The 27,204-nt window shown below is 43.6% G+C and overlaps 1 protein-coding gene across 1 annotated transcript; it reads left to right on the forward strand.

Annotated features, from left to right (window-relative positions):
- Window positions 1–201: 201 nt before the first annotated feature.
- Window positions 202–15,271, forward strand: LOC148436380 (uncharacterized). The gene is made up of 6 exons (XM_088464986.1): window positions 202–331; window positions 1,395–1,586; window positions 2,456–2,534; window positions 2,966–3,063; window positions 3,405–3,525; window positions 13,738–15,271. Exons 1-6 carry the CDS (start codon window positions 254–256, stop codon window positions 15,012–15,014), a joined length of 1,845 nt encoding a protein of 614 aa, XP_088321112.1. The 5' UTR covers window positions 202–253; the 3' UTR covers window positions 15,015–15,271.
- Window positions 15,272–27,204: the final 11,933 nt, after the last annotated feature.

The following is a 27,204-nucleotide window of genomic DNA, read 5'->3' on the forward strand; positions in this document are numbered from 1 at the left end:
ACAGTACAGCGTTGTGTGACGGCCTCTGAGGAGCCTTATGGGGCTGGGTCACAGGAACCTCTGACAGACACTGACCAGGGCTCTATGGCTGGGGGAAAGGGGAAACTTACTGGTCACTCAGTGTTACATGTCTGACTGTCTTACATGTGTTCTCTGTGATGTGTATTCTATTTATTCCTAGATAATCCTGCTGTGAGGAACCAGAGTCTTTATTACACATCACACGTTCTATATTCTCACTGATTCACTGAAAATGGACATGGATGAAAGTCACAGGACTGAGAGGATCTTACATCTCACCCTGGAGATCATCTACCTGCTGACTGGGGAGGTGAGAGGGTCTGGGGGTGTCACAGTGACATCACTTATATCTATAGTAATAATACAGGGACATGACTGGGGAGGTGAGAGGATCTGAGAGTGTCACAGTGACATCACTTATATCTATAGTAATAATACAGGGACATGACTGGGGAGGTGAGAGAATCTGGGAGTGTCACAGTGACATCACTTATATCTATAGTAATAATACAGGGACATGACTGGGGAGGTGAGGGGATCTGATAGTGTCACAGTGACATCACTTATATCTATAGTAATAATACAGGGACATGACTGGGGAGGTGAGAGGGTCTGGGGGTGTCACAGTGACATCACTTATATCTATAGTAATAATACAGGGACATGACTGGGGAGGTGAGAGAATCTGGGAGTGTCACAGTGACATCACTTATATCTATAGTAATAATACAGGGACATGACTGGGGAGGTGAGGGGATCTGATAGTGTCACAGTGACATCACTTATATCTACAGTAATAATACAGGGACATGACTGGGGAGGTGAGGGGATCTGGGAGTGTCACAGTGATATCACTTATATCTATAGTAATAATACAGGGACATGACTGGGGAGGTGAGAGGGATCTGGGAGTGTCACAGTGACATCACTTATATCTATAGTAATAATACAGGGACATGACTGGGGAGGTGAGAGGATCTGGGAGTGTTACTGTGACATCACTTATATCTATAGTAATAATACAGGGACATGACTGGGGAGGTGAGGGGATCTGGGAGTGTCACAGTGACATCACTTATATCTATATTATTAAACAAGCAGCAGGGAGCTGGTCTCAGATATTAGTATCAGTCCCACAGTCCTCACTGGAGTTGGGAATTATATGTTGTTTTCTTTCTGTCACTGACACAAAGATGTTGGAGCTGCAGGAGATACTATATACTCTACATTTTTCTGTATATAGGAGATTGCTATAATATTTGCTTTAGTGAAATAGTCTTTTTGTATATTATGCAAAGTGATCATCTAAATAAACAGCCCCATTTAGGTGGAGTTTAATTGACCTCCTCATTGATGTCTCCCCCAATACACAGGATTACACAGTAGTGAAGAAGACATCCGGTGAGCATGAGACTTCCAGCAGCCGTCCCCATGTGACAGGAGGACTGAGCAGGACCCAGAGCCCCATCATGGTGCCTCCACCTCACTCACTGATACATGAGAGACACAATGACCAGAAGATGCTGGAACTCATCAACAATAACATTCACCTGCTGACTGGAGAGGTGACTGCTGGGAATGGGACATTATACAGTGACACCAGGGGATGTGTCTGGGTGATGACTGGAGAGGTGACTGCTGGGAATGGGACATTATACAGTGACACCAGGGGATGTGTCTGGGTGATGACTGGAGAAGTGACTGCTGGGAATAGGACATTATACAGTAACACCAGGGGATGTGTCTGGGTGATGACTGGAGAGGTGACTGCTGGGAATGGGACATTATACAGTAACACCAGGGGATGTGTCTGGGTGATGACTGGAGAGGTGACTGCTGGGAATGGGACATTATACAGTGACACCAGGGGATGTGTCTGGGTGATGACTGGAGATGTGACTGCTGGGAATGGGACATTATACAGGAGATGTGTCTGGGTGATGACTGGAGAGGTGACTCCTGGGAATGGGACATTATACAGTAACACCAGGGGATGTGTCTGGGTGGTGACTGGAGAGGTGACTGCTGGGAATGGGACATTATACAGTAACACCAGGGGATGTGTCTGGGTGGTGACTGCTGGGAATGGGACATTATACTGTAACACCAGGGGATGTGTCTGGGTGATGACTGGAGAGGTGACTGCTGGGAATGGGACATTATACAGTAACACCAGGGGATGTGTCTGGGTGGTGACTGCTGGGAATGGGACATTAAACAGTGACACCAGGGGATGTGTCTGGGTGGTGACTGGAGAGGTGACTGCTGGGAATGGGACATTATACAGTAACACCAGGGGATGTGTCTGGGTGGTGACTGCTGGGAATGGGACATTATACAGTAACACCAGGGGATGTGTCTGGGTGATGACTGTATCATTGTGTGTCAGGTTCCTATAAGGTGTCAGGATGTCACTGTCTATGTTTCCATGCAGGAGGAGGAGTATATAGAGGATGACAGGGGTCTGTACAAGGACGTGATAATGGAGAATCACCGGCCCCTCACATCACTGGGTAAGACGAGACTGTAATTTATTGTACAGGGGAGAGCAGGTATGGGGGCCTCCTATATACACCCATCACCTGATAATCACATATATACAATGTACTCAGGGCCTGATTCAGCTTTGGGAATAGAGTGAGAATTAGCACGTAACTGACAATCTTGGTGAAACCATGCTGCACTGCAGGTGCGGCAGATGTATAATGAGCAGAGAGATTTAGAGTTGGGAGGGAGGTGTCCAAACTGACTTCTAAATTGCAGTGTAAAAATAAAGCTGTGCAGTATATGTGGGCTACATGCAAAAGCAGCCAGTATTTACCCTAAATGCAAAATAATGTATGTATTTGCACCCCTTGCATTGCAACATGGTTTGTCCTGGTTCACAGTTACATGCTCTTTCTCACTCTGAATCAGCCCCTCAGTCACTGTGTGTTTCCTACAGATGGACCCAGTAACAGAAATACTCCAGAGAGATGTCCCCGTCCTCTTTATTCACAGGATTGTACAGAGGAGAATCACAGGACCCCACAGGAGCATCAGGTAGGTGGGATTTAGGGTCTCACCAATATACCAAAGTGTCTTTATAGGATCTGTAGGAAGCTGTGTGTGTCTTATTAACCAGAATTCTTCTAATTAGTGTGATTTAATGAAATATGACATTTCTAAATTGTTATTTTATTGATTTGTTGGTTTCTTAGGGTGAAAGTCTGGCTAATATAAAGGCAGAAGATATAGAGGTAGAAGAAGAGACGTATGTGACTGATATGAAGGCAGAAGATATAGAGGGAGAAGAAGAGACGTATGTGACTGATATGAAGGCAGAAGATATAGAGGGAGAAGAAGAAACGTATGTGACTGATATGAAGGCAGAAGATATAGAGGGAGAAGAAGAGACGTATGTGACTGATATGAAGGTAGAAGATATAGAGAGAGAAGAAGAAACGTATGTGAGAGGTGATCAGCAGTGTAAGGAGGAGGAAATCCCTACAGATATCAGCACAGGTGAGTAATAAACACTTACTCAATCAATACAACAGTACAAACTAATGAGGGAAATGTATCTGTCCAGTGGTGGAGTCAGGAGCCATCAGTCCCTATTATACTCCTGCTCTCCTCCTCACATTATGTCACTGTGTGTTACCAGCCCAGAGATCTGACCAGTCTCCTCCCCACACTCTCTGGTGTATCTCATACATCAGCAGCCATCAGCCCCTATTATACTCCTGCTCTCCCCCTCAATTCATGTCACTGTGTGTTACCAGCCCAGAGATCTGACCAGTCTCCTCCCCACACTCTCTGGTGTATCTCATACATCAGGAGCCATCAGCCCCTATCTATTTCAGGGTCCATAGGGGGTCCACAGGGTTGACCTTGGGATATAGGTTGGGAACCAAATCCGGGCACCACGCAGTTAAAGCTTTTAGCTCCCAGGATGCACTTGGGTCCACTCTCCCTATAACCCCACCCCCAAGCCAGAGGCACCTCAGTGTAAGTTGGTGCCCGGCCGGAGTCGGGTCACCGTTAGTGCAGGGGGAGCTGATTAGCAGCCCCTAAGCTTATTTTATTTTTATTTTTTAGGGACAAAGTTTTTTCCAACTTTGGACTCTTCAGAGCGGCAGCGTCGGACTGTCCATAGGACGTCTAACCTGCCGCTCCGTCACCCCGCTGGCGCTGAGACGCCAGTACAGATCTGGGGATCTCAGCGGGGCCCCAGAGTCTGTACTAGCCGGACTCTGTGGGCGCCCAGGACTGCTGCCGAATCCACGGGGAGCAGGTAAGGTCGCGGATCACCGCTTGCGGTGATCCGCGCATTTCAAATGCAGTCCTGTGCCTCCGGTCTCTGGGGACAGACCGGAGGCGCCGGCAGTGGCGGCGGGCCCCCCATACCCCGTGTGTCCACTAGACCACCAGGGACTTAACGATCGGCGCAGGGAGCCGGCTTCCCTGGGGTTAATAGCCGGCCAGGGGAGCAAGCCTTCCCTGTTACAGCGGCTCCTCCCCTCAGCTCAGCTCGCCTTTCAGTATTATAGTCTGGCGTCGCTGAGCTGCTTCCTCCGCGGGCTACGCTTCTTCTGAGGTCTCCAGGCGGCCATTTTCTATGTGCAGCAGCAGAGCTCCGGAGATGGCAGTGAGTCCAGTCCCCCTGCGTACCTCACCATCAGGTCAGTGTACACAGCGCTGTAGCCTTCCCAGACACTGAATCTGGGCAGTTGAATGCAGTGACATAGTGCAGTATATTATATGACATGTTTATGTATATATATGTATATATCTGCATGGTATGTGACTTATGCTAGTGCTGACTGTCTGTACTTTATTATCTCACCTGTCAATATATATCTATCCCTTTTCTTTATCTGCCCTAATACAGCTGTACTTAGGGTGGTTCTGAGGCCTCACATTTATATACTTGTTAATATTTGTGAGGTTTGTCACATACTGTTGCGTGCTGCACGTTGCCATATTTTCGATGGAACTGTGTGTTGCATACGCTGAAAATGGGTCCCTGCAGCTAATTTTGGCATCAGTCAGGACCAGTATATTGCTGCTTGATATTTCCGCCAAGATTGGTCAGATATGTCTGACCAGGAGATAGAGCGTTATACTGCATCCATTTTTACTATCCTGCAAGTCATGTGCTGCAGGTGTTAGTGCGGAGGATTTGACTCATAAAGGGTTCTGTATGCGGCGCCATCTGGTGCCGAGCCCCTTACACGACCCCCTTGGGCGGTTTGTTTTCTTGGGATCCTCTCAATTGCGGATAGCCGGGTGGGCCCCATTGTTGTACCTCACCTGGGGGTTACTTCACCATACTGCCCTCTTCATCTCAGGGTATCTCGCAGTTTCTTGCACTCTTCCCCTGTGACACAGACTACCGCTCCCTGCAGGGGTTTTTCCAAGTATATGAATTCCCCCTGGTGCCACAATAGTCTGTCATTCCCCTTGCAGGGATTACCACAGCCACCCTGGGTGGATGTCGTTTTCTATGAAACGCAAATTGGCGTGGTTGGCGCCCTGTGGTTACTTCCCAGTTGGCTCTGCCGTCTACTGGATACTGTTTTGGGCTCTTTCCCTCTTACACGGGGGGAAGCCTATTTCAGGTTTTATTATCCCTGCTTTAGGGCTGGTAGCAGGTCCATTCTGGTTAGAGTGAATGTTGACCTGCACCTGTATCATACACCCTCCGTCTTACATGCCTTCGGGTTCCCTGTTGCTGACTAGCGGTTGGATCGCATGGCGGGACTCTGGCTGTTGCCAGATACGAGGTATTACAACAGCGTTTGGCCTCCTGTCCCAAATTCCCTGAGGGTCATCACGAGACCCTCCTGGGGTGGATGGGCGTGTTACTCATCTCATTACAGATGTTACTATGCCTCCCATTCCGGCGTGGTCGGATTCTTCGGATCCATAGGTGGTAACTCTACCTGAAATCAGTATACTCGCTTTCAGGGGTTGTTACCCATCCTACCATGGCTATAGCATGGTTGGTTAATACTATTGCATACTGAGCTGATGCATTTGTAATGTTTTTTCCCTTCCAAAACGTCTGGGGTTCAAATGTATTTGGTCGCTCACGTAATATATGCAGTTGTCATAGGTGGAAATGCCTATATTGGATACCAGTCTCCTAACTTTCAGAGTTCCGGTTGCGACTGTATCCTCCGTCATACCCTATGGCTACGCTCTGGGAATGCAGAGGTGCAGATACCATCTATAGGGTAGATCTTGTTTGGTCCTGACCTTGACAAGATTGTAGTAACATTGGCAGTATTACTAACGACCAGTTTACCGCCTTCAGCTATGCCCACTACAAGGCCTCAGACTAAGTCTGTTAAGTCTTTGTGTCCTCTGGGTCAGCTGTAAAGGTCTGTTTCTTCGTAGACTGTCGGCCTCTACAAGGGCCGACATATCCAGTCCCGAGCAGGCCTGGACTGCCAGCCGATCCTGCTTCTGAACCTACGGATATATCTTCAGCCTGACGTGACAGGCCTCCCACTGGGAGATAGCGAATTTCTCAGTTAGCCTGGTACTAGTGTCAGGTTGCCGCGGCTACGTGGGTAGGAGGATACGCCCTCTCTTTGCTCAGGCGGCCTCTTTACATGTGATGGTAGCGGGCCCTTATTCAGACCCGAACAGGGCCTTACAAATCCAGAAAGCTATACAGTTGTTGCGGTCAGCGGAGCTGATTAGGCCATCCCCACTTTCTCAGCGAGGGACTGGTTGTTCTGCTTTCTTTCTGGTGTGGTGGCTGAATGGTTCTCTTTGGCCTATTCTCTGTCTCAATTCCCTGAACCAGTTCCTAAAGCTACCTGGGCTCAGGAGGCAATCCCTATGCTCCATCATACTATGTTTGGAACCTGGGGACTTTATGGTATCACTGGATATACAGGACGCCTGCTTACGGGTACTTACAGAGACCTTTCCTCAGCATGGACTGAGGTTTGCTATATCACAGCAACACTTACAATTTTTCGGGCTCTGCCTCTTGGGACTGTCCTCAGCCCCACAGGGGTTTACCAGCGTTTTGGATTTTCTGACAGTTCTCTTGTTCAGTATATCCCAATGCTCCTGTACCTGGACGGTCTCCTGCTCTTAGCAGGATCACCGGGGTACTTTACTGCCAGATCAGGATGACCGTGGCTTCTTCAGGGTGCAGACGTTTAATCAACGGGGAATAAGTCCTCCCTCTCTGGGTATTCTTCATCTAGGAGCCCTGCTGGATTCTCAGAATCTGAGAATTCTTCTGGCGTAAGACGGAGTCTCCACTCTTCCATTAGGAGTCCATGGATGTCTACGCAGTCGACATATGTCTTTACACTCTGGGATGCATGATCAAATATTCAGTGTCTGCCTTTGGAAGGGTGGAATGGGCTCAGTTCCATTCCAGGCCTTTCCATAATTGGCTTATCTCCAGATGGAACGAGTTTTTTCTGTCAGATCACTGTTCGAACGATGTGCTCTCTCCGGAGGCAAGTCGGTCCCTTTCCGGGTGGCTATGGCCATCTCGTCCAGGGTATTCTTTGCTATGGACAGTGTCTGGTTCGCATCCATTTCAGTGCAGTTGGACGTCTGTCGATTCTACCCTGTCAATTAACTTGTTGGACCTTTAGCCTGTCTTGGGCCTTCACTCTGGCATAATTCTTGTTTCCCGGTGAACTTGAAAAGGTTCAGTCCGACAGGGTCAGGACAGTGGCTTCCTTTTTAGCAACACTGTAGGTTGGGTGGCAATGACAGGTATGTCACACATTCGGACATAGTCCGAGGGTCTCCTCCCGACCATCTTGGCAGCGTTCATTTCAGGAGCTCTCCATTGGGAAGCGGGAGTCCTCAGCCGTCACGACGTGCATCCCGGGGACTAGTCTCTTCCCCAAGAGAGGTTTCATCTCCTGGTGAGCAGGGGGGGCCCCTGAGGTGGCCCTCATGGCCTTCTGACTTTATCACACTATGGTGTTACAGTCCAGCTCTCGGGATTCTGAAGCAACTTTCAGTGACTCTTTGTCGGTGAAGTGGTCCTTCCACTTTGCGTACCTGTGTTCTCCGGTCTCCCTTCTTCCTCGAGGGAAGTGTTTCAATCAAGACAGAGATGCTTTCCTGCTGGTGGTTCCTGATTGCCCCAGATGTCAGGGGTACTTGGATTTTTGGAGTCTCTCCATCGATACTCCATTCCTGATGCTTCACTGCCCGGACCTGTTGTCTCAGGGTCCTTGGTTTTGCCTAGGACCTGGGTCGTTTGTCTTTGACTGCGTCCCTACAGTGGTCTTACGGCTTCCCTGGCTTTGTCATCGTTGGAATGATTAGAGCACATAGATCAGCTTTTGCTGGGACCTACAAACAAACTGTGGCAGCCATAATTCTTATGGTATTGTACCTGTTGATACAATCCTCCGGTGTCCAGGATTTCCAGATATTCTGGCATTCCTTCCGGCTGGCTTGGGTTTCTCCCTCGGCCTGGCCTTCCTGACAGTGCGGATCCCTACACTGTCAGTAGGGTTAAGATATGGAATTGCTCCACTCTGGTATCCAGTTCATCCTTTGGAGTGTTTTCTGGATTATGCCTCCTTTTGTCCTCCCTAGGGACTCCTTGGGAGTTAGTAGTGGTTCTTCGTTCCCTCCGGGGACAGTCAATGGAACTGCTGGTTGTGATAGCCATTACATGGTCTATTGCTTAGGCTCTCTCTTTCTCTCAGGGTGTTTTCTGGTTTTCACAGGAAAGGATGGCCGGCCTATAGCCAAATGTTGGCTCGATGGCCTTGTATGTCTTCCTCAGGGGCCTACCCATGGGTAGGCCTTTCTGTTGAGGCTTGTTTTCTCGGGCCATGTAACCCTCGAGGGCGGCCCGCTGTGGCGCCTCGCTGTTTTGCCTTACTAGGTGACCACGCCTTTTTAAGGTTCTAGGCATTGGTTTCCTTTGCCTCTCAGGATGCTTCCTTTTTGGCGACGGATTCTCCTCTCAGCACAGGAGCGTCCCCACCCTTGGTTGAACTGCTTTGAGACTGAAGTAGAAAACAAGAGATATGGTAAGAACTTACCTTTGTTATCTCTGTTTCTACGAAGTCCATAGGGTCCACAGGGCGCCCGCCCTGACGCACCTGGCTTCGTATGGGCTGTGTGGCTGGTCACCGGTTTTCCATCTCCCATTTCTGTGAGTATGGTTATTGAGTGTTCCAGTTTTCTCTCTCTTTTTCTCTCCTCCGGCCTTTGGCTACTTACAAACTGAGGTGCCTCTGGCTGGGGGGTGGGGTTATAGGGAGAGTGGACCCAAGTGCATCCTGGGAGCTAAAAGCTTTAACTGCGTGGTGCCCGGATTTGGTTCCCATCCTATACCCCCAAGGTCAACCCTGTGGACCCTATGGACTTCATAGAAACAGAGATAACAAAGGTAAGTTCTTACCATATCTCTTGTTATTCATGTAAATATTCCCCAAAATGGCGACGTCTGTGCATTTCCAGCTTCTCTTTCTGTACATCCCATGGATATTGCGCATCTTTCCTGTAAGCCTAGAGGCAGCAGTGTCTTGGTCACGTGCCTTCAGCTTTCATGGTCTAGTACAGGCCTGGCCAACCTGTGGCCCTCCAGCTGTTGTGTAACTACACATCCCAGCATGCCCTGCCACAGTTTTAGCATTTCCTTATAGCTAAACTACAGCAGGGCATGCTGGGACTTGTAGTTTCACAGCAGCTGCAGAGCCGCAGGTTGGCCAGGCCTGGTCTAGGTTATCAGAACACATTATGGCCCTCATTCAGAGTCGGGCGCTTGATGCAAGTGATCGCTCTGAGGGTGGCCGCTTGCATTTTTTAGTGCGGCCTCCTGGTCGCTAGCTGAGCTGTGGGTTACCACCCACAGCTCTAGCGAGCGACCAGGTTAATGGTCGCAATGGTCAAGACCATCACGACCATCGGGGCATGCGACGAGATCCTAAGGTTGGGTCTCGGCATCCGCAAGCCCCAGGGAGCTTCCTGCTCTGATCGAGCAGGAAGCTCCCCACTGACATCACTGGTGATGTCAGTGGGGCCGCCCACAAACGGTCAGGTGTTCCTTGAGGAACGCATCCGTTTGCTCAGCCACCCCCCCTCGGCCCGCCTCCCAAACGGGGCGAGCTGTCACTCTCCATCGTTTGGTGCGAGACCCATAGCGATGGAGCGCCCGACGCTAGTCGGTACCGACGTGCGCATGCCCAGTAGTAAAACATCAACCCGGTTGCGAGCGCTCAGCGCTTGCGACTGGGTCTGAATGAGACCCTATATCTAAAGTATATGAGATATACTCTCCAGTGATGGCTCAAAGCAATCTCCAGCGCAAGTAAATTATTAACACAAACATGTCCGCACCTGTGTTACCCATATTGTCCATTTGGCCTAATGACGCCTTTGTCTTTTGGTCTTCATGCATATTGGAGTTTCCTGTTCATGCCTTCCGTACTAAGGAGACCAATCATGTAACACGTCATGTTTAAGTCACAATAATTTTGTATTCCTTCATAATGACTAAATATACTGTAATAAGTGTCAGGCTTATCACAGGAGGAATGTAATTAACCTGTTACTGTGAAATTGAAATTCTATTTAATTTTGGTTTCCTGATGTGATAACTGATGTAGAGTTTGGGCTGGATCCCTGCTGTGATATATACATTATCTGTATGTAAAGAACCGATGTAGCTCTGTAAGGTGTATACGCTCTGACTATCTGAGAGGAGAGAACCTGTGTAACACCTTGTATGCTTTGGAGTAACTGTCTTTGTATAGACAAATCCTGTGAGCAATAAATATCCAATTGCCCCAGACACCTGCATCTGCTCGTATCCTGTGACTACCAGAGAAGCACCAAACACTACTTCCAGCTGTTCTGGTTTGAGCCCAGTGTCTCCAAGCTCAGTCCCTCTGCCAGCTACCATGTGCCAACTGGTCCACAGTGAGAGATCAGTGGCAATTAGCCAGCACCACCCAGGAGGCATTGGGGGGAGTCAGTAACAGGCGGTTGCTGACAGTCCCTAGGAGTATTAAAGTAAGCCCAAAATAATTCTACAGTCACCTGGAGGAACATCTGACACTTTGGGGCTTGTCACCTCCACTCACAATCTGTGTATCCAGCAAAGGCAGTGATCGCGGTGTTGACAAAATATGTGGGTCCCAGGGACCCTCCACTTTAAAAAAAAAATGGGGTCCTACCTGACCATTTCTAGGTCCCATCATAATTTATGCTTTAGAGCTCCCCATATGCCTCTCAGACCTCCCCTAACCCCTTACAAATGATGCCACACAGCCATGCCCGGCCTTTACACATTATGCCGCACATTAATGCCCTTTACACATTATGCCGCACAGCAGTGCCCGGTCTTTACACATTATGCCGCACATTAATGCCCGATTTTTAAACATTATGCCACACATTAATGCCCCGTCTTTACACATTATGCCATGCAGTAATAGACCTTACAAATGATGCCACACAGCCATGCCTGGCCTTTACACATTATGCCACACATTAATGCCCTTTAGTCCCACTATGCATTGCCCCAGTAGTAGTCTCCCCCATGCATTGCCCCTAGTAATTGACTCCCTATGCATTGCCCCCAGTAGACCCCCTATGCATTGCCCCAAGTAGGAATCCCCCTATGCATTACCCCTAGTAATAATCCCCCTATGCTTTATCCTTAGTAGTAATCCCCCTATGCATTGCCCCTAGTAGTAATCCCCCTACGCATTACCCCTAGTAGTCCCCCTATGCATTGCCCCCAGTAGTAATCCCCCTATGTATTGCCCCAGTAGTAATACCCCCATTCATTATCCCTAGTAGTCCACCTATGCATTGTCCCCAGTAGTAATCCCCCTATGCATTGCCCCAGTAGTAATACCCTCATGCATTATCCCTAGTAGTCCCCTTATGCATTGCCCCCAGTAGCAATACCCAAATACATTACCCCTAGTAGTAATCCCGCTATGCTTTATCCCTAGTAGTAATCCCCCTATGCATTGCCCCTAGTAGTAATCCCCGTATGCATTACCCCTAGTAGTCCCCCTATGCATTGCCCCTAGTAGTCCCTCTGTGCATTGCCCTCAGTAGTAATCCCCCCTATGCATTGCCCCCAGTATTGGCGTCACTCACACCTTCAATTGGGCCTAATGACCCCTATGTAGCCCAGGCCTTGTGCCCACCTATATACCTACAGGCCTATTGCCTGAAATTATTCCACGGGCCTAGTGCCCGACAACCCTGGTGGTCTAGGGAAGGGGGTAAATAACGGTGGCCGAAGGCCGCCTACCCGTAAGGTGGAAGAGGCTTCAGTCCTCAGCTTCAGTCTTCTGCCGTTGGCCCATCCTGGCCAGCGGCACCGCCTCTTCCTTTCTTCCTCCTTGATCACGCCGTCTTCTGGCCTCTTGCGTGGCCGCCGGAACTGTTGCCGCGCCGCTCTTCTCTTGTCTTCGGAAGGTCTTCACTCCTCCCCTCCACCACCGGACTGAACTTTCCCTCTCAGCGGCGTCTGATTCAAGACGCCGCGATTGGCTCGTCGCATCTGCCTCCGATTGGCTGCTGGACCGCGAGCCGTGTTTAGCTTGTGGCCAGTGCCAAACAACCGCCGCTTCTGGGCAGCGAGCTCCGCTTAGCTTGCGCCTGGAGCCAAGCTTCTCCCGCCGCCACTTTACCACTGACGCTGGTGGAAGGGACCAGGCGGCCCCTTCACCAGGTACCTGCCATGGTGGCTTACCCGGCGCTGGGAACAAACACTATCCCAGCGCCCGGCACGGATGCTGTGCCGATGCTGGGATCAGACACTTGATCCCAGCATGGCTTTCCACAGCAGCAGCAGCCAATAACAGACAGCATTGTGTCTTTCTCAGGGGGACGCGCTGTGCTGCAGCCAGCTGTCAGGGATTGGCCACAGCACAACGCGTCCCCGGGGACCCGGCTACTTGTTAAAAGTGAGTCCCCATTGCTCAATAGCGGGTAAAATACGTTCTATAGCGCGTATTTGCGAACACTGAAAGGACAGTATAGGGATTTGTTCATATTTTGGTCAAAACATTTAAGCTTGTAATCCGGCATCAGGAGTTCCTAATATTCTGCTAGTTACTCTATGACTGATCCTTCATACACCACTAACTTGTAGTTACATCTTTCTTGTCTCTCAGCTACAGAAGCTAATTGTGAAACAAAAACCTAATGCCACGCGGCTGGTACCATGTAACGTATGGGTAACATCCAGGACTGGCCTGTTTTATTTTGTTTGAAAATTGTGCCTAAAGTCCTGAATGCTGTCAATCATGCCGATATGAGGCTGTTTTGTGTGTGGCTCACTAGCCTATGCTTGTTTAGGCGTTAGCCTCTGGATCTGGGAGGTGAGCACATGTTACCAGCAGTCTAATGGTGTTTGATGTATATACAATATAGATACTTGCAGGAACCTTGATACTGGGCTGTAAGCTTAAATGTTTTGCTGAAGTCCTTGTGCTTGGATTGCTAGATGTACCCAGGTTTGTAGTGGTGACTCCAATGCCGACAACAATTGTCTTTATGTTTTGTATTAGAATAAACATGTAACCCCTGTGATAGCTATAACATAGCATAATATGTGACCGTTATACATTGTACCATGACACAACGGAACTTCCCCATTTGTTACTAATTTGGGGACCTGTCACCGTAGTCTCTATTGGAAAACTATCCATGTTACAGAGAAACAATACTTTTTTAATATATTTAATTTATTCCCAGCAGATGGATGTAACAGAAGGAAGATCTCAGAGGGACATCACATCTTATCTACAGATGGTGACATAGAAGGTCACAACAACACCCGAGATTCTCTAGGACAAAACCCTAACACCACAATTATACATCCAGCACCTCACAGTGCACATGTGTCATCTGATCCCTCTGATTATGGGGAATGTTCTCCTGATACCCCAGATAGTGGTACACCTATTATAGCTCATGCAGTAGATAAAATGTATTCCTGTTCCATAGATCCCCAACAGAACACAAAAGTCATTAATGACCAACCAACTAAGACCAGTGCAAAGCACCATACATGCTCTGAATGTGGAAAATGTTTCATCTATAAATCAGCTCTCGTCACACATCAGAGAAGTCACACAGGTGAGAAACCGTTTCCGTGTTCTAGGTGTGGGAAATGTTTTACACATAAATCACATCTTGTTATACATCAGAGATGTCACACAGGTGAGAAACCATTTTCATGCCCCGAGTGTGGGAAATGTTTCGTCTATAAATCATCTGTTGTTATACATCTGAGACGTCACACAGGTGAGAAACCGTTTCCATGCTCTGATTGTGGGAAATGTTTCAGAGACAAAAGATATCTTGTTAGACATCAAATATGTCAAACAGATGAGAAACCATTTCCATGCTCTGAGTGTGGAAAATGTTTTACAAGAAAATCAAGTCTACTTAGACATCAGAGATGTAACACAAGTGAGAAACAATTTCCTTGCTCTGACTATGGGAAATGTTTTACACATAAATCAAATCTTGTAAGACATCAGAGAAATCACACAGGTGAGAAACCATTTCCATGCTCTGAGTGTGGGAAATGTTTTACCAGAAAATCAGTTCTTGTTATACATCAGAGAAGTCACACAGGTGAGAAACCATTTCCATGCTCTGAGTGTGGGAAATGTTTTACCAGAAAATCAGTTCTTGTTATACATCAGAGAAGTCACACAGGTGAGAAACCATTTCCATGCTCTGAGTGTGGAGTATGTTTTACAAGAAAATCAAGTCTACTTAGACATCAGAGACGACACATAAGTGATAAACCATTTCCTTGCTCTGACTGTGGGAAATGTTTTACAAGATTTGATTTATATGTAAGACATCAGAGAAATCACACAGGTGAGAAACCATTTCCATGCTCTGAGTGTGGGAAATGTTTTACACAGAAATCAAATCTTGTTACACATCAAATAATACATAAAAAAAACGAGCTGATAGACATAAAACACAATACTTTAAGCAATTCAAATGCTTAAAATCTTTTGGCTAATTTATTGTGTTTGAGGGTATGAAGTTGTGGATGCTGATGGTCTAAATGCCGACCGTCGCCATCCCGACTGTCTAATCCCGGCTAGGCTCCAATGACAGGTGTCGAAATCCCGACAGCTGTCATTTTACCTTCGCCGGGAGCCCGATGCCCGGCATACTGATCGAAGGTAAGCCAGGCACGGACAGCCGTGGGAGGGAGGGTTAGGTTAGGGGCTCCCATGGGGACAACTTCCCCCCCGGGAGACTTAGGGGTAGGCTGCGGGGAAGTTGGGGGTTAGGTTTAGGCACTTAGAGGGGGGGTTAGGAGCGCCTAAGGAAGGTTAGGAGGGGGTTAGGTTAGCGTTATTTATCTTAATGAACGATCAGGATTATCACCTCTGCCGGGCTATTGCTGTCGGGATTAAGTATTACACACTGATTCCGTTTTGAGTACCAGTAATAGTAGAATGGACAATACACAGCGCCATCAGTGCACAAACATTGCTACTTTTTTTCACATAACAATCAACCTTAATAAAAGGAAAGTATATATCACACAGTCATGGACAACTGAAAGGAACAGGGAGGGAAAGTTGTATTTTGTGTTGCTAATCAAAAGCAAGTAATCCTCAGCCTCCTTGTACTCTAGCTAAGAGATCCATGTGGTGACAAATACCCAATGTCAGTCCATCGTGGAGAACATCACATCTTCCATCTGATGTTATACATATGTGATGTAATGAGTTACTGTTATTGTCATTACCTGTGTGTGATGGGGATCAGTGAAGCATAGATTATAGTAGCACACTGCCTGTTATATACTCACACACACACAGTGCTATGTATGTCCTCTCATCACTCTGCATTTCATTCCACTGACCAATTGGCTCAGATGTAGTCTTATCAGCCAGACTATATCTTACCAATCAGTCTTAGGGGGCAGCTAGCTGAGGGGGCAACTAACTGTGGTAATACACAAAGCATGCAATAACTAAGTGTGTTTTCTAAACAAGTGAAATAAAAACAGTGTAACAAACATTGATCACCATATGTGACCAGGCAATTTCGTATTCAAACCTGACATTTGTTTATGTCCTGTCCTACAAATTTCACCTTTTAATAGAAAAAAAACATTTGTTAAAAATTTGTTTTTTTTTATATCGCTCCTTGGTATCTTCTCTAATGATATTACATCCATCACTCTCCCTGTATATCACACCTCTGTACACATTCCCTCCTCATTACTCCCCTCTTATAAACACACATGAGCTTTTCCTATATCACTCCATGGTATATTCTCTAAGGCTATTACATCTGTCACTCTCCCTGTATGTCACCCCTCTGTACACATTGCCTCCTCATTACTCCCCTCTTATATACACACATGAGCTTTTTCCTATATCACTCCATGGTATCTTCTCTAAGGCTATTACATCCATCACTCTCCCTGTATGTCACCCCTCTGTACACATTGCCACCTCATTACTCTACTCCCCTCTTATATACACACATGAGCTTTTTCCTATATCACTCCATGGTATCTTCTCTAAGGCTATTACATCCATCACTCTCCCTGTATATCACCCCTCTGTACACATTGCCTCCTCATTACTCTACTCCCCTCTTATATACACACATGAGCTTTTTCCTATATCACTCCATGGTATCTTCTCTAAGGCTATTACATCCATCACTCTCCCTGTATATCACCCCTCTGTACACATTGCCGCCTCATTACTCCCCTCTTATATACACATGAGCTTTTTCCTATATCACTCCATGGTATCTTATCTAAGGCTATTACATCCATCACTCTCCCTGTATATCACCCCTCTGTACACATTGCCTCCTCATTACTCTACTCCCCTCTTATATACACACATGAGCTTTTTCCTATATCACTCCATGGTATCTTCTCTAAGGCTATTACATCTGTCACTCTCCCTGTATCTCACCCCTCTGTACACATTGCCGCCTCATTACTCTACTCCCCTCTTATACACACATGAACTTTTTCCTATATCAATCCATGTTATCTTCTCTAAGGCTATTACATCCATCACTCTCCCTGTATCTCACCCCTCTGTACACATTGCCTCCTCATTACTCTACTCCCCTCTTATATACACACATGAGCTTTTTCCTATATCACTCCATGGTATCTTCTCTAAGGCTATTACATCCATCACTCTCCCTGTATCTCACCCCTCTGTACACATTGCCTCCTCATTACTCTACTCCCCTCTTATCTACACACATGAGCTTTTTCCTATATCACTCCATGGTATCTTCTCTAAGGCTATTACATCCATCACTCTCCCTGTATGTCACCCCTCTGTACACATTGCCTCCTCATTACTGTACTCCCCTCTTATATACACACATGAGCTTTTTCCTATATCACTACATGGTATCTTCTCTAAGGCTATTACATCCATCACTCTCCCTGTATCTCACCCCTCTGTACACATTTCCTCCTCATTACTCTACTCCCCTCTTATATACACACATAAGCTTTTTCCTATATCACTCCATTGTATCTTCTCTAAGGCTATTACATCCATCACTCTCCCTGTATGTCACCCCTCTGTACACATTGCCTCCTCATTACTCTACTCCCCTCTTATATACACACATGAGCTTTTTCCTATATCCCTCCATGGTATCTTCTCTAAGGCTATTACATCCGTCACTCTCCCTGTATCTCACCCCTCTGTACATATTGCCTCCTCATTACTCTACTCCCCTCTTATATACACACTCGGGCTTTTCCTATATCACTCCATGGTATCTTCTCTAAGGCTATTACTTCCGTCACTCTCCCTGTATATCACCCCTCTGTACACATTGCCACCTCATTACTCTACTCCCCTCTTATATACACACATGAGCTTTATCCTATATCACTCCATGGTATCTTCTCTAAGGCTATTACATATGTCCCTCTCCCTGTATGTCACCCCTCTGTACACATTGCCTCCTCACTACTCTACTCCCCTCTTGTATACACACATGAGCTTTTTCCTATATCACTCCATGGTATCTTCTCTAAGGCTATTACATCCATCACTCTCCCTGTATCTCACCCCTCTGTACACATTACCACCTCATTACTCTACTCCCCTCTTATATACAAACATGAGCTTTTTCCTATATCACTCCATGGTATCTTCTCTAAGGCTATTACATCCGTCACTCTCCCTGTATGTCACCCCTCTGTACACATTGCCTCCTCATTACTCTACTCCACTCTTATATACACACATGAGCTTTATCCTATATCACTCCATGGTATCTTCTCTAAGGCTATTACATATGTCCCTCTCCCTGTATGTCACCCCTCTGTACACATTGCCTCCTCACTACTCTACTCCCCTCTTGTATACACACATGAGCTTTTTCCTATATCACTCCATGGTATCTTCTCTAAGGCTATTACATCCATCACTCTCCCTGTATCTCACCCCTCTGTACACATTACCACCTCATTACTCTACTCCACTCTTATATACACACATGAGCTTTTTCCTATATCACTCCATGGTATCTTTAAGGCTATTACACCCGTCACTCTCCCTGTATATCACCCCTCTGTACACATTGCCACCTCATTACTCTACTCCCCTCTAATATACACACATGAGCTTTTTCCTATATCACTCCATGGTATCTTCTCTAAGGCTATTACATCTGTCACTCTCCCTGTATCTCACCCCTCTGTACACATTACCACCTCATTACTCTACTCCCCTCTTATATACAAACATGAGCTTTTTCCTATATAACTCCATGGTATCTTCTCTAAGGCTATTACATCCGTCACTCTCCCTGTATGTCATCCCTCTGTACACATTGCCACCTCATTACTCTTCTCCCCTCTTATATACATACATGAGCTTTTTTCTTATCTATTTACACTGACAAACATCCTTATCCTGTCACCATAAAAATCTTTTATACACCGCTTACAACTATAGTTATCGTTCTCTCCCTCTTCTATTTGCTGGTGTCATATCTTCAAATCCAGGCCCCACTCATAACGGAATATAAATCCAGTAAACTTCATAAACATCATGTTTTTCCCATTACCCTCCCAGTCACTATAATGTGCCTTATGGAATGCTGCTCTGTAACAAATTTACATCCATCCATGATTTTATCTCAAAAAACCACAACCTTCTAGTGATAACAGAAACATGGCTCACACAATCAGACACTCCCTCCCCTGCAGCACTGTCACACAATCAGACATTACCTCCCCTGCAGCACTGTCACACAATCAGAAACTCCCTCCCCTGCAGCACTGTCACACAATCAGACACTCCCTCCCCTGCAGCACTGTCACACAGTCAGACACTCCCTCCCCTGCAGCACTGTCACACAATCAGACACTCCCTCCCCTGCAGCACTGTCACACAATCAGACATTACCTCCCCTGCAGCACTGTCACACAATCAGACACTCCCTCCCCTGCAGCACTGTCACACAATCAGACATTACCTCCCCTGCAGCACTGTCACACAATCAGACACTCCCTCCCCTGCAGCACTGTCACACAATCAGACACTCCCTCCCCTGCAGCACTGTCACACAATCAGACACTCCCTCCCCTGCAGCACTGTCACACAATCAGACACTCCCTCCCCTGCAGCACTGTCACACAATTAGACACTCCCTCCCCTGCAGCACTGTCACACAATTAGACACTCCCTCCCCTGCAGCACTGTCACACAATCATACACTCCCTCCCCTGCAGCACTGTCACACAATCAGACACTCCCTCCCCTGCAGCACTGTCACACAATCAGACACTCCCTCCCCTGCAGCACTGTCACACAATCAGACACTCCCTCCCCTGCAGCACTTTCACACAATCAGACACTCCCTCCCCTGCAGCACTGTCACACAATCAGACACTCCCTCCCCTGCAGCACTGTCACACAATCAGACACTCCCTCCCCTGCAGCGCCGTCACACAATCAGACACTCCCTCCCCTGCAGCACTGTCACACGGTGACTATACGTCACACACACCTCCAGGCCTGGTAATAGTAAAGGAGGAGGGGTTGGAATATTACTGTCCCAATCTATCACATACACAGTTCTCCCACAGGTACCATCACTCACAGTTACATCATTTGTACATTCTATCAGGACTGTCACCCCTTTCTCTCTGCGTGTTGCTGTCTATCGCCCACCTGGGCCACCCCAACAATTTCTGTTACATATTTCTGCCTGGCTCCCTCAACTTCCTATCCTCAGACATCTCCACCATCATCATGGGTGATATCAGTATCACTACTGACAGTCCCCAATCATCTCATGTCTCCAATCTACTCTCTGTAACCTCCTCTCTCAGCCTCTCCCAATGGTCTCTACTCTTCAGGAGGTTCACTGCCTTGTTCTACTAACACCAAGGAAGAACTAGAAGAGGTTGTCTGTCATTGGTGCACATGTATAATATATAACTTATTGTTAGCTGTAACATGTATAGATTATATTAGATTATATACAGTCAGTGAGATATTAAGATAATTAGAAATGTGACTATATAATGAAACGTGTCATAAGGAAATTCTGAGCCATACAGCCCTAACATTAATTCCTCATATATATGATATATATATATATATATATATATATATATACGTATCTTTCTCACTTGTTATATATCATTATATATTGTGATAATAAATTCTTTATTCCAAATCCCTCAATATTGATCAGCGTTTTATTCTATGTGCTCTTATGTCTATTTAAATCACATTCATTGGTGATCCCAAAACATCTTCCATAGAGAATATCATCTGATTCCTTTTACAGTACAGACAAATTAGCCAGAGTATAACGTTTTGTACAATGTATCTCTTTGTTGAAGCTTAATTTATAAGGAACATATTTTACATAATTCTATACTTACATATGCTTTATAGTGAATACAGCTCATGAAATTCAATATGGCCATTGCACAGCCATTTTGCTTTGTACAAACTTAGTAATAATAAGTAAAATGAGTTGAGATATCTTTAAGGACAACTCTCTATGAAAGTGTTTATCTGAAGAATGGTACAAGAGCTTGTCCATTTACATATAATTCTGGTCTAAGAGAAATGTACGCACCAAATATAGTGATAGAGCATCTCATAAATGAATCTATTTCTTTTTGTTTGCCAAAGGAACGAGCCAACAAGAATAAACTATGTCTAACTGCTGAATGTTATATCTGAATATGCCAAATGTCGTTATATGCTTGCATAATGTGGAATAATGTAAAATGTTCTAGATGGATGATGTAAGGGGGCGTATTACCTGAATATTGTAATAGAAAGATATAATAAACTCTGTAATAAAGTCAATCATTGTTATTTTGCATTATAACCCTGGGGGATATGCGCTCCCAGTTAAGGGCTAGATCTATTTATTTAATTAATAAATGACAAATTCTTAAGTGTACTGGATTGGAGTCTATATTACTTTGTGCAACAATGAAACACCAGGTAAAAGGATTAAACAGCTGGAGGCACTGCTGAGATACCTTTACAACACCTACACCTGTCGTTTCTTCACTTCCTCAACAAGTGGAGAGAAGTGTCTGTGCCTGCTGTGTGGCCAGCAGCTGGAACATCCCATCTTATATATCGGTGAGTATAGAAATGTTTGTATTCATATACGTATTCTGTGCTCCAAGATGTTATGTGAGAGGAAACAGGTGACCAGTGGATGTAGCTAAAGTTGAACTCAGAGATGATTTTACATTGTTGTTGCATTTAAGTAATATTGCTAAAAATAAAGTTCATTGTATTGAGATACTGTAATAATTTTAGAATGTGGACTGATCACCCACAGCTCAGGTGAGAAGAATAATTAATTTAGAGATTATGTATTTTAATATTTGTGTAGTGAAGACTATGTGAAGTTATTCTGGAGTGGGTGCCTGTGTTTCGTAAGACAGATGTGTCCCAAGTGGTAATACAGACTGTAAATCAGTATGAGTGCTGGTATTTGCTTGGAGAAAAAAGGCGATCATAGAACAGCTTATCCTGAGTACGTGCAGTACTATGATGAGTTATGTTAAATGACAAGAGATAAAATGTGTTTTCCATTATATGGAACATTTAGTAGAAATAGTTTAACTTGGGTAGAATAAATAATAATTAAAGAAATACTGTAAATAATAGCAAACTGCATCTCTTTAAAAGTGCAGCAGAAAGTGTGAATTTGTAATGTTTACATAATTGGTATGAGTAATCTAAATGCAGAGATCAGCCTGTGTGCATGCGTAGTTCTAGTCCTTAAACCCTACACTTTCCTAAATAAATACATGATACATGCTGCTGGGACAAGTATAGCAGACTCTTTTTTTGCTGCTGTAGATACTTAGAGATTTCTTACATTGTCATTGTTACATGAACCTATTGGAAAAGATTGGAAATGTGATTTATGAGATAAAAGTGTTGATATTATTACTGCCAATAAACCAAATCTTTAATGCTACGTTATACTGGACTAAATAAGAAATGTTTGAACCAGTTGCTGATAATTATTAGAGATTATTGGTAAATCTTAAAGATTACATAGGTTGCTTATATAATTAAGGGACTTTTTATGGATAGGTTGAATGATGCATTACGTTATGTAATAGGGTAACAATTCAATATCTGGAGTGAAAAGAACAATCCTTTAACATAATTGTTAACTTTAGAACGGCATAGGAGTAATATCTTACAGCGAAGAGAAACAGGAAAAAAACGTATGAATTTTTAGATAAAGAGTTTTTAGAAAAATGTAGTTGAAAGTGGACTATTAGTGACAGAAATATGATCCTATATACTTCTTATATACAGAGCAGGATTGTAAACTTTCATGCAGATAAATGTAACCATAATTGTAATTGTTTTACTTGTTTGAATATTTTCAGAGTGAGAAATTGTCCGTCTGTGTACTTAGTACATCAGTGTATGTTACCACCATATATGTATATCCCTCCCAGATCTGAGAAAAGTTTGTTTCAAGGGGATAAAATGCTTTAACTCTTTTATAGCATAGGATTGTGTTGTATTCTTGCATCATAGTTTTCTTTTGTACCTGAGCAGAGTACTAATGAAAGAAGGTTATGAGACATACTTTTTTATTAGATACACAGTATCTACAAAGTGTTTTAAAGAGACAGAGGTAATATGTTTTATAATGTCACAGTTTACAATATGTAAAGAAGAATCTGCAATCTTTTTTTGCTCTTACAGATGACTCAGTCCTAATCTAACAGTGATTTATTGTTATATTCTAAGTTGTTTCAGACTTCAGTAAGAGATACTAAGCTGTTGTGGTTTTTTTGCAGAAGCAGGTTACAAAGTTTAATGAGACAAAATCCAACTGTATACTGATGAGTTTAAATGTACAGGACATTGTTTACCATCAGGTCGAAGACATTTATATCCTTAAAGGGTGGTATTTATTGTTAAGATGAATTGCATCTATTTGTGTTACATACTATTGTTCAGATATTTAATAATGCTCCACTTAAACATGTTCCTACAGCCAGATTTTCTCGATGGGAGATCACAGATGTCATATTTTGAATTGTGCTACATTGATCGTCTTTATCCTCAACAGGGGGGAATATGGTTGATGGTGAGGAAAAAGGAAGACAATGAACATGTTTGCAATAATGAAATATAAAAATAGTTTTCAACAATGGAAACTTCAGCAATGTTTGTTTTAGCTGAAGCTTAATTAGATAATCCTGACTTGGTTCTCTTTACTGATGAGAGCTGTTACAGACAGACACATGAAGTTTGTTTGGTGACAGGATATGTAGTAACTACCATACTCAATGTAGTTAGCTGAATGTACAGCATTGATTAGAGCAACTGGAAGCATAGGGGTTACCGCATAGCTCAGGGAACTCTCATTTCACATGCACAAACAGGTAAAGAACTGATAGAAGCGATATGTTTACCAAAGTAAGTTGCAGTAATTAAGTGTCAGGCATATACTAGACAGACTGATATTATTTCCATGGGGAACATATTAGCTGACAGGGTAGTATGAGAGGCAATTTAGTATATATGACGAGCCAGATGTAGAAACTCAGTTGATGGTGTTTAAGGATATCACATTTGACAAACTGAGACAATATTAGAAAAATACAGTGAGGGCAATGTTAGGAAATTAAAGCTTTTTACAAAAGAATATCGTATTGGGTTTTTGAGAGGAATTAAAAATATGAGCAGCCCTTGTAGAATGTGTTCATGGGTTAGTACAGTTAGGAGCAGATAATATGAGTTGCATTGTACAATCTTACTAGTATGCTCCAGCCAGAGCTAAATGTGAAAGTTGATAAACAATGTAGAGAAGAAGGTAACTACTAAAACATTTGCTAAGTATTACAGATACTGTAAATTGATTTTATTCACTTACCAAAGTAAAAGGGGATTAAAGTATGCTCTTGTCAAGTTTTCAGGATGTTTTCAAGTATGTTGTTGACATGTTTTTAGATACTGCGGAGTTTACAGCTCCGAGATGCTTAGAAAGAGATTTTGCAGGAATTTGTATGTAGACATGATTTACCGAGTGTTATTGATAGTAAAAGGGGAACTCATTATGTCAGGGGAAGCTTTTCAGAAAATGTGTGAAATTATGGGAATAGAATTAAAGTTACACGTCATATTAGACTTAATGGTGTTATAAAAAATAGGCTAGTTAAACTTACAAAGGAGACAGGAATGGCATTGTCTGAAGGCCTACATTTGGTGCTTCATAGTATTAGAATCACACCTAAGCCTCATCTCAATCTCTCTCCTTATTTACTGTTTATTTGGACTACAATCAAGATGTTACTAAACCAAAGTCTGATTTGAAATTGCAACATGATTTGACTGTTCAATATGTTATACAATTGTCTAAGCAGCTATAAGAAGATCTTTGGAAGCTCAACAGGATATTCAACAAATCCCGGCATTTGTTCCAGAAGATGAAATACAGCCTAGAGACTATGGTATGATGAGAAGTTTTCCTTATGTTCTGGTTCCGTTACAGATCAATGGGATGGTCCTTGGCATGGCAAAGTAATGCTGACAACAGGTACAGCTATAAAGGTTACTGAGAAGGACACCTGGATCCACGGCTCACATTGAAAAAGGTCAGAGAGATCCGAGCTTAAAGGGGACTAAAAGACTCAGACTCAAGTGCTGATATAAAGACTGAGATATAGAGACTGAGATATAGAGACTAAGTTGCATTTATGAGAACTCTTCCATCAAGATTGAGATGATTGCTTACAATAGACTCTGCCTATAGACTAACAAAGAAAACTTTTAATTTTCCTTAGCTAGTAGCTGAAACATTCGTGTTTATTGTAACATTGACTTTTTTTTCTGGAGAGAGGGTGAGCAAAGGTTTATGGTATGAGTACACATCCAGTAGTGTGGATAATGGGGTTTATTCTAATAAGTCTTTTCCTTCCTCTTTTATAAGCAGGGAATATGAATGGTGTCGGGAAGCTATTGAAAAGTGAATTTGTGATTACTGTACTAAATCACCAGAACAAAGGTGTATACTATGAATATTACTCAAAAGAATATCCAATTCTACAAACTTATTCATTGATGGGTAAAGTATTAAATGCTACTAATAGTTGAATTTGTGCCATTGTTGAGTTGAAATATACTGAAATTACTAAGATAGTTACCATAGAAACAGAGTGAGGATTGTGTAATTAAAAGTTGTGAAGAAAAAGGGTTACTGATAACTATAACGTGACAAAACCACTAGTAATTGTGTTAGATCCATATGTAAGTGAACGCATTCCTTTTTATTGTAATAAGATAGTTTATGAAATGAAGCAGACTACACCTCAGATTTGGATGACTGCAGGAATGGTTACTATTCCAATGCTAGAACACTCCATACAAGTAGGAAAATGTTGAGTCAGAATATTTTAATAAGATCATTACTGTGTACAAACTCTAAGTTTATCGCTGTATTGAACAATGTAAGGAAGATTTTAAAAGAGCTGAAAGCTTATTATGTGTAATAGACTTTTACAATGAGGCATTTGATTGTACACTGCTAGTGATTAGTTCTAATAGTGAGTTTTCCAAATAGTGAGACAGATTATATAAGTCAGACATATTGGCTATTGAATGATAGTTGTTACCATGATATTTGGGTTTTATGTTCTTCTACTAAATAATATTTATTATATATGTGGAAAGTATGCCTACAAATGTTTGCTAATTAATTTTGAAGATATTTTCTATTTAAGCAGACTGATACTACAATTTTATGTTATAACTCATGATAATGTGTGAAAAGTTCTTTTGCAGGATGCCAGACGTTCTAAAAGGTTCATTGATCCAGTGAATAAAAGATCAATTTCCCGGATTGATACTTGTGAGACATCGTGTTGGCACCACCTTTGCTAACATCCGTACGTATGGTAATTTGGGATATTTGGATAATCAACATGAAATTATTGAACTGGACAATTTTATTGACAATGAGACTGAACTTTATGATAGGACTTTATAGTTATGTTGGACATGAATTAAAAACATTCCTGAATGAACTGTTACTACAGCACTGTCCATAATTGATCGCTTAATTGTGCAGACTGGAGGATATTGTCTAATTTTTTTATACAAATCTTGGAATTCGTTGTTGAAAGTATTTGACCAATGATACTACAGATGAAGAAGTCATTATTATCAATTACATAAATGAGGCTTATAATATACAAAGAAGAATTTGAATGAATACATTTTGATAAAGATTTTGAAAATAATTTATGATGATCATGATTAGATTCTAGTTTTTGATTTCTCAGGTTTAGAAAAGTGGTTTTTCAAACATATTTTATCTACTGACAAAGTTTATTCTTGAGATTTTAATCCTGGTTCTATGCATTCTATAGTTTTGGCCTATGCTGTATTCAGATGGTTACTTAAAAAATGAGAACCGACAAAAGTGAAAACATCCAAGAAATGGAGGTTGATGAACATTACATTCCGATGTAATTTACAAGATATAGCACATGTAAAATGTGTATACCTAAGGGTGGAATTGTGGAAACTTAATTTATAAGAAACATTATATTTTATATAATTCCATATTTACATATGCTTTATAGTGAATACAGCTCATGAAATTCAATATGGCATTTGCACAGCCATTTTGCTTTGTACAAACTTAGCAATA

Source organism: Taudactylus pleione, unplaced genomic scaffold (assembly GCF_031769625.1).
Source record: "Taudactylus pleione unplaced genomic scaffold, aTauple2 ptg001781l, whole genome shotgun sequence".
In the NCBI taxonomy this organism is placed as follows: domain Eukaryota; kingdom Metazoa; phylum Chordata; class Amphibia; order Anura; family Myobatrachidae; genus Taudactylus; species Taudactylus pleione.

Excerpts from the sequence above, each read along its gene's own strand:
- LOC148436380 (XM_088464986.1), top strand. The coding sequence starts at position 254 with ATGGACATGGATGAAAGTCACAGGACTGAGAGGATCTTACATCTCACC. Across the intron at positions 3,064-3,404 it reads GGACCCCACAGGAGCATCAG|GGAGAAGAAGAGACGTATGT; the intron begins GTAGGTGGGATT and ends GAAGATATAGAG. Across the intron at positions 3,526-13,737 it reads CCCTACAGATATCAGCACAG|CAGATGGATGTAACAGAAGG; the intron begins GTGAGTAATAAA and ends ATTTATTCCCAG.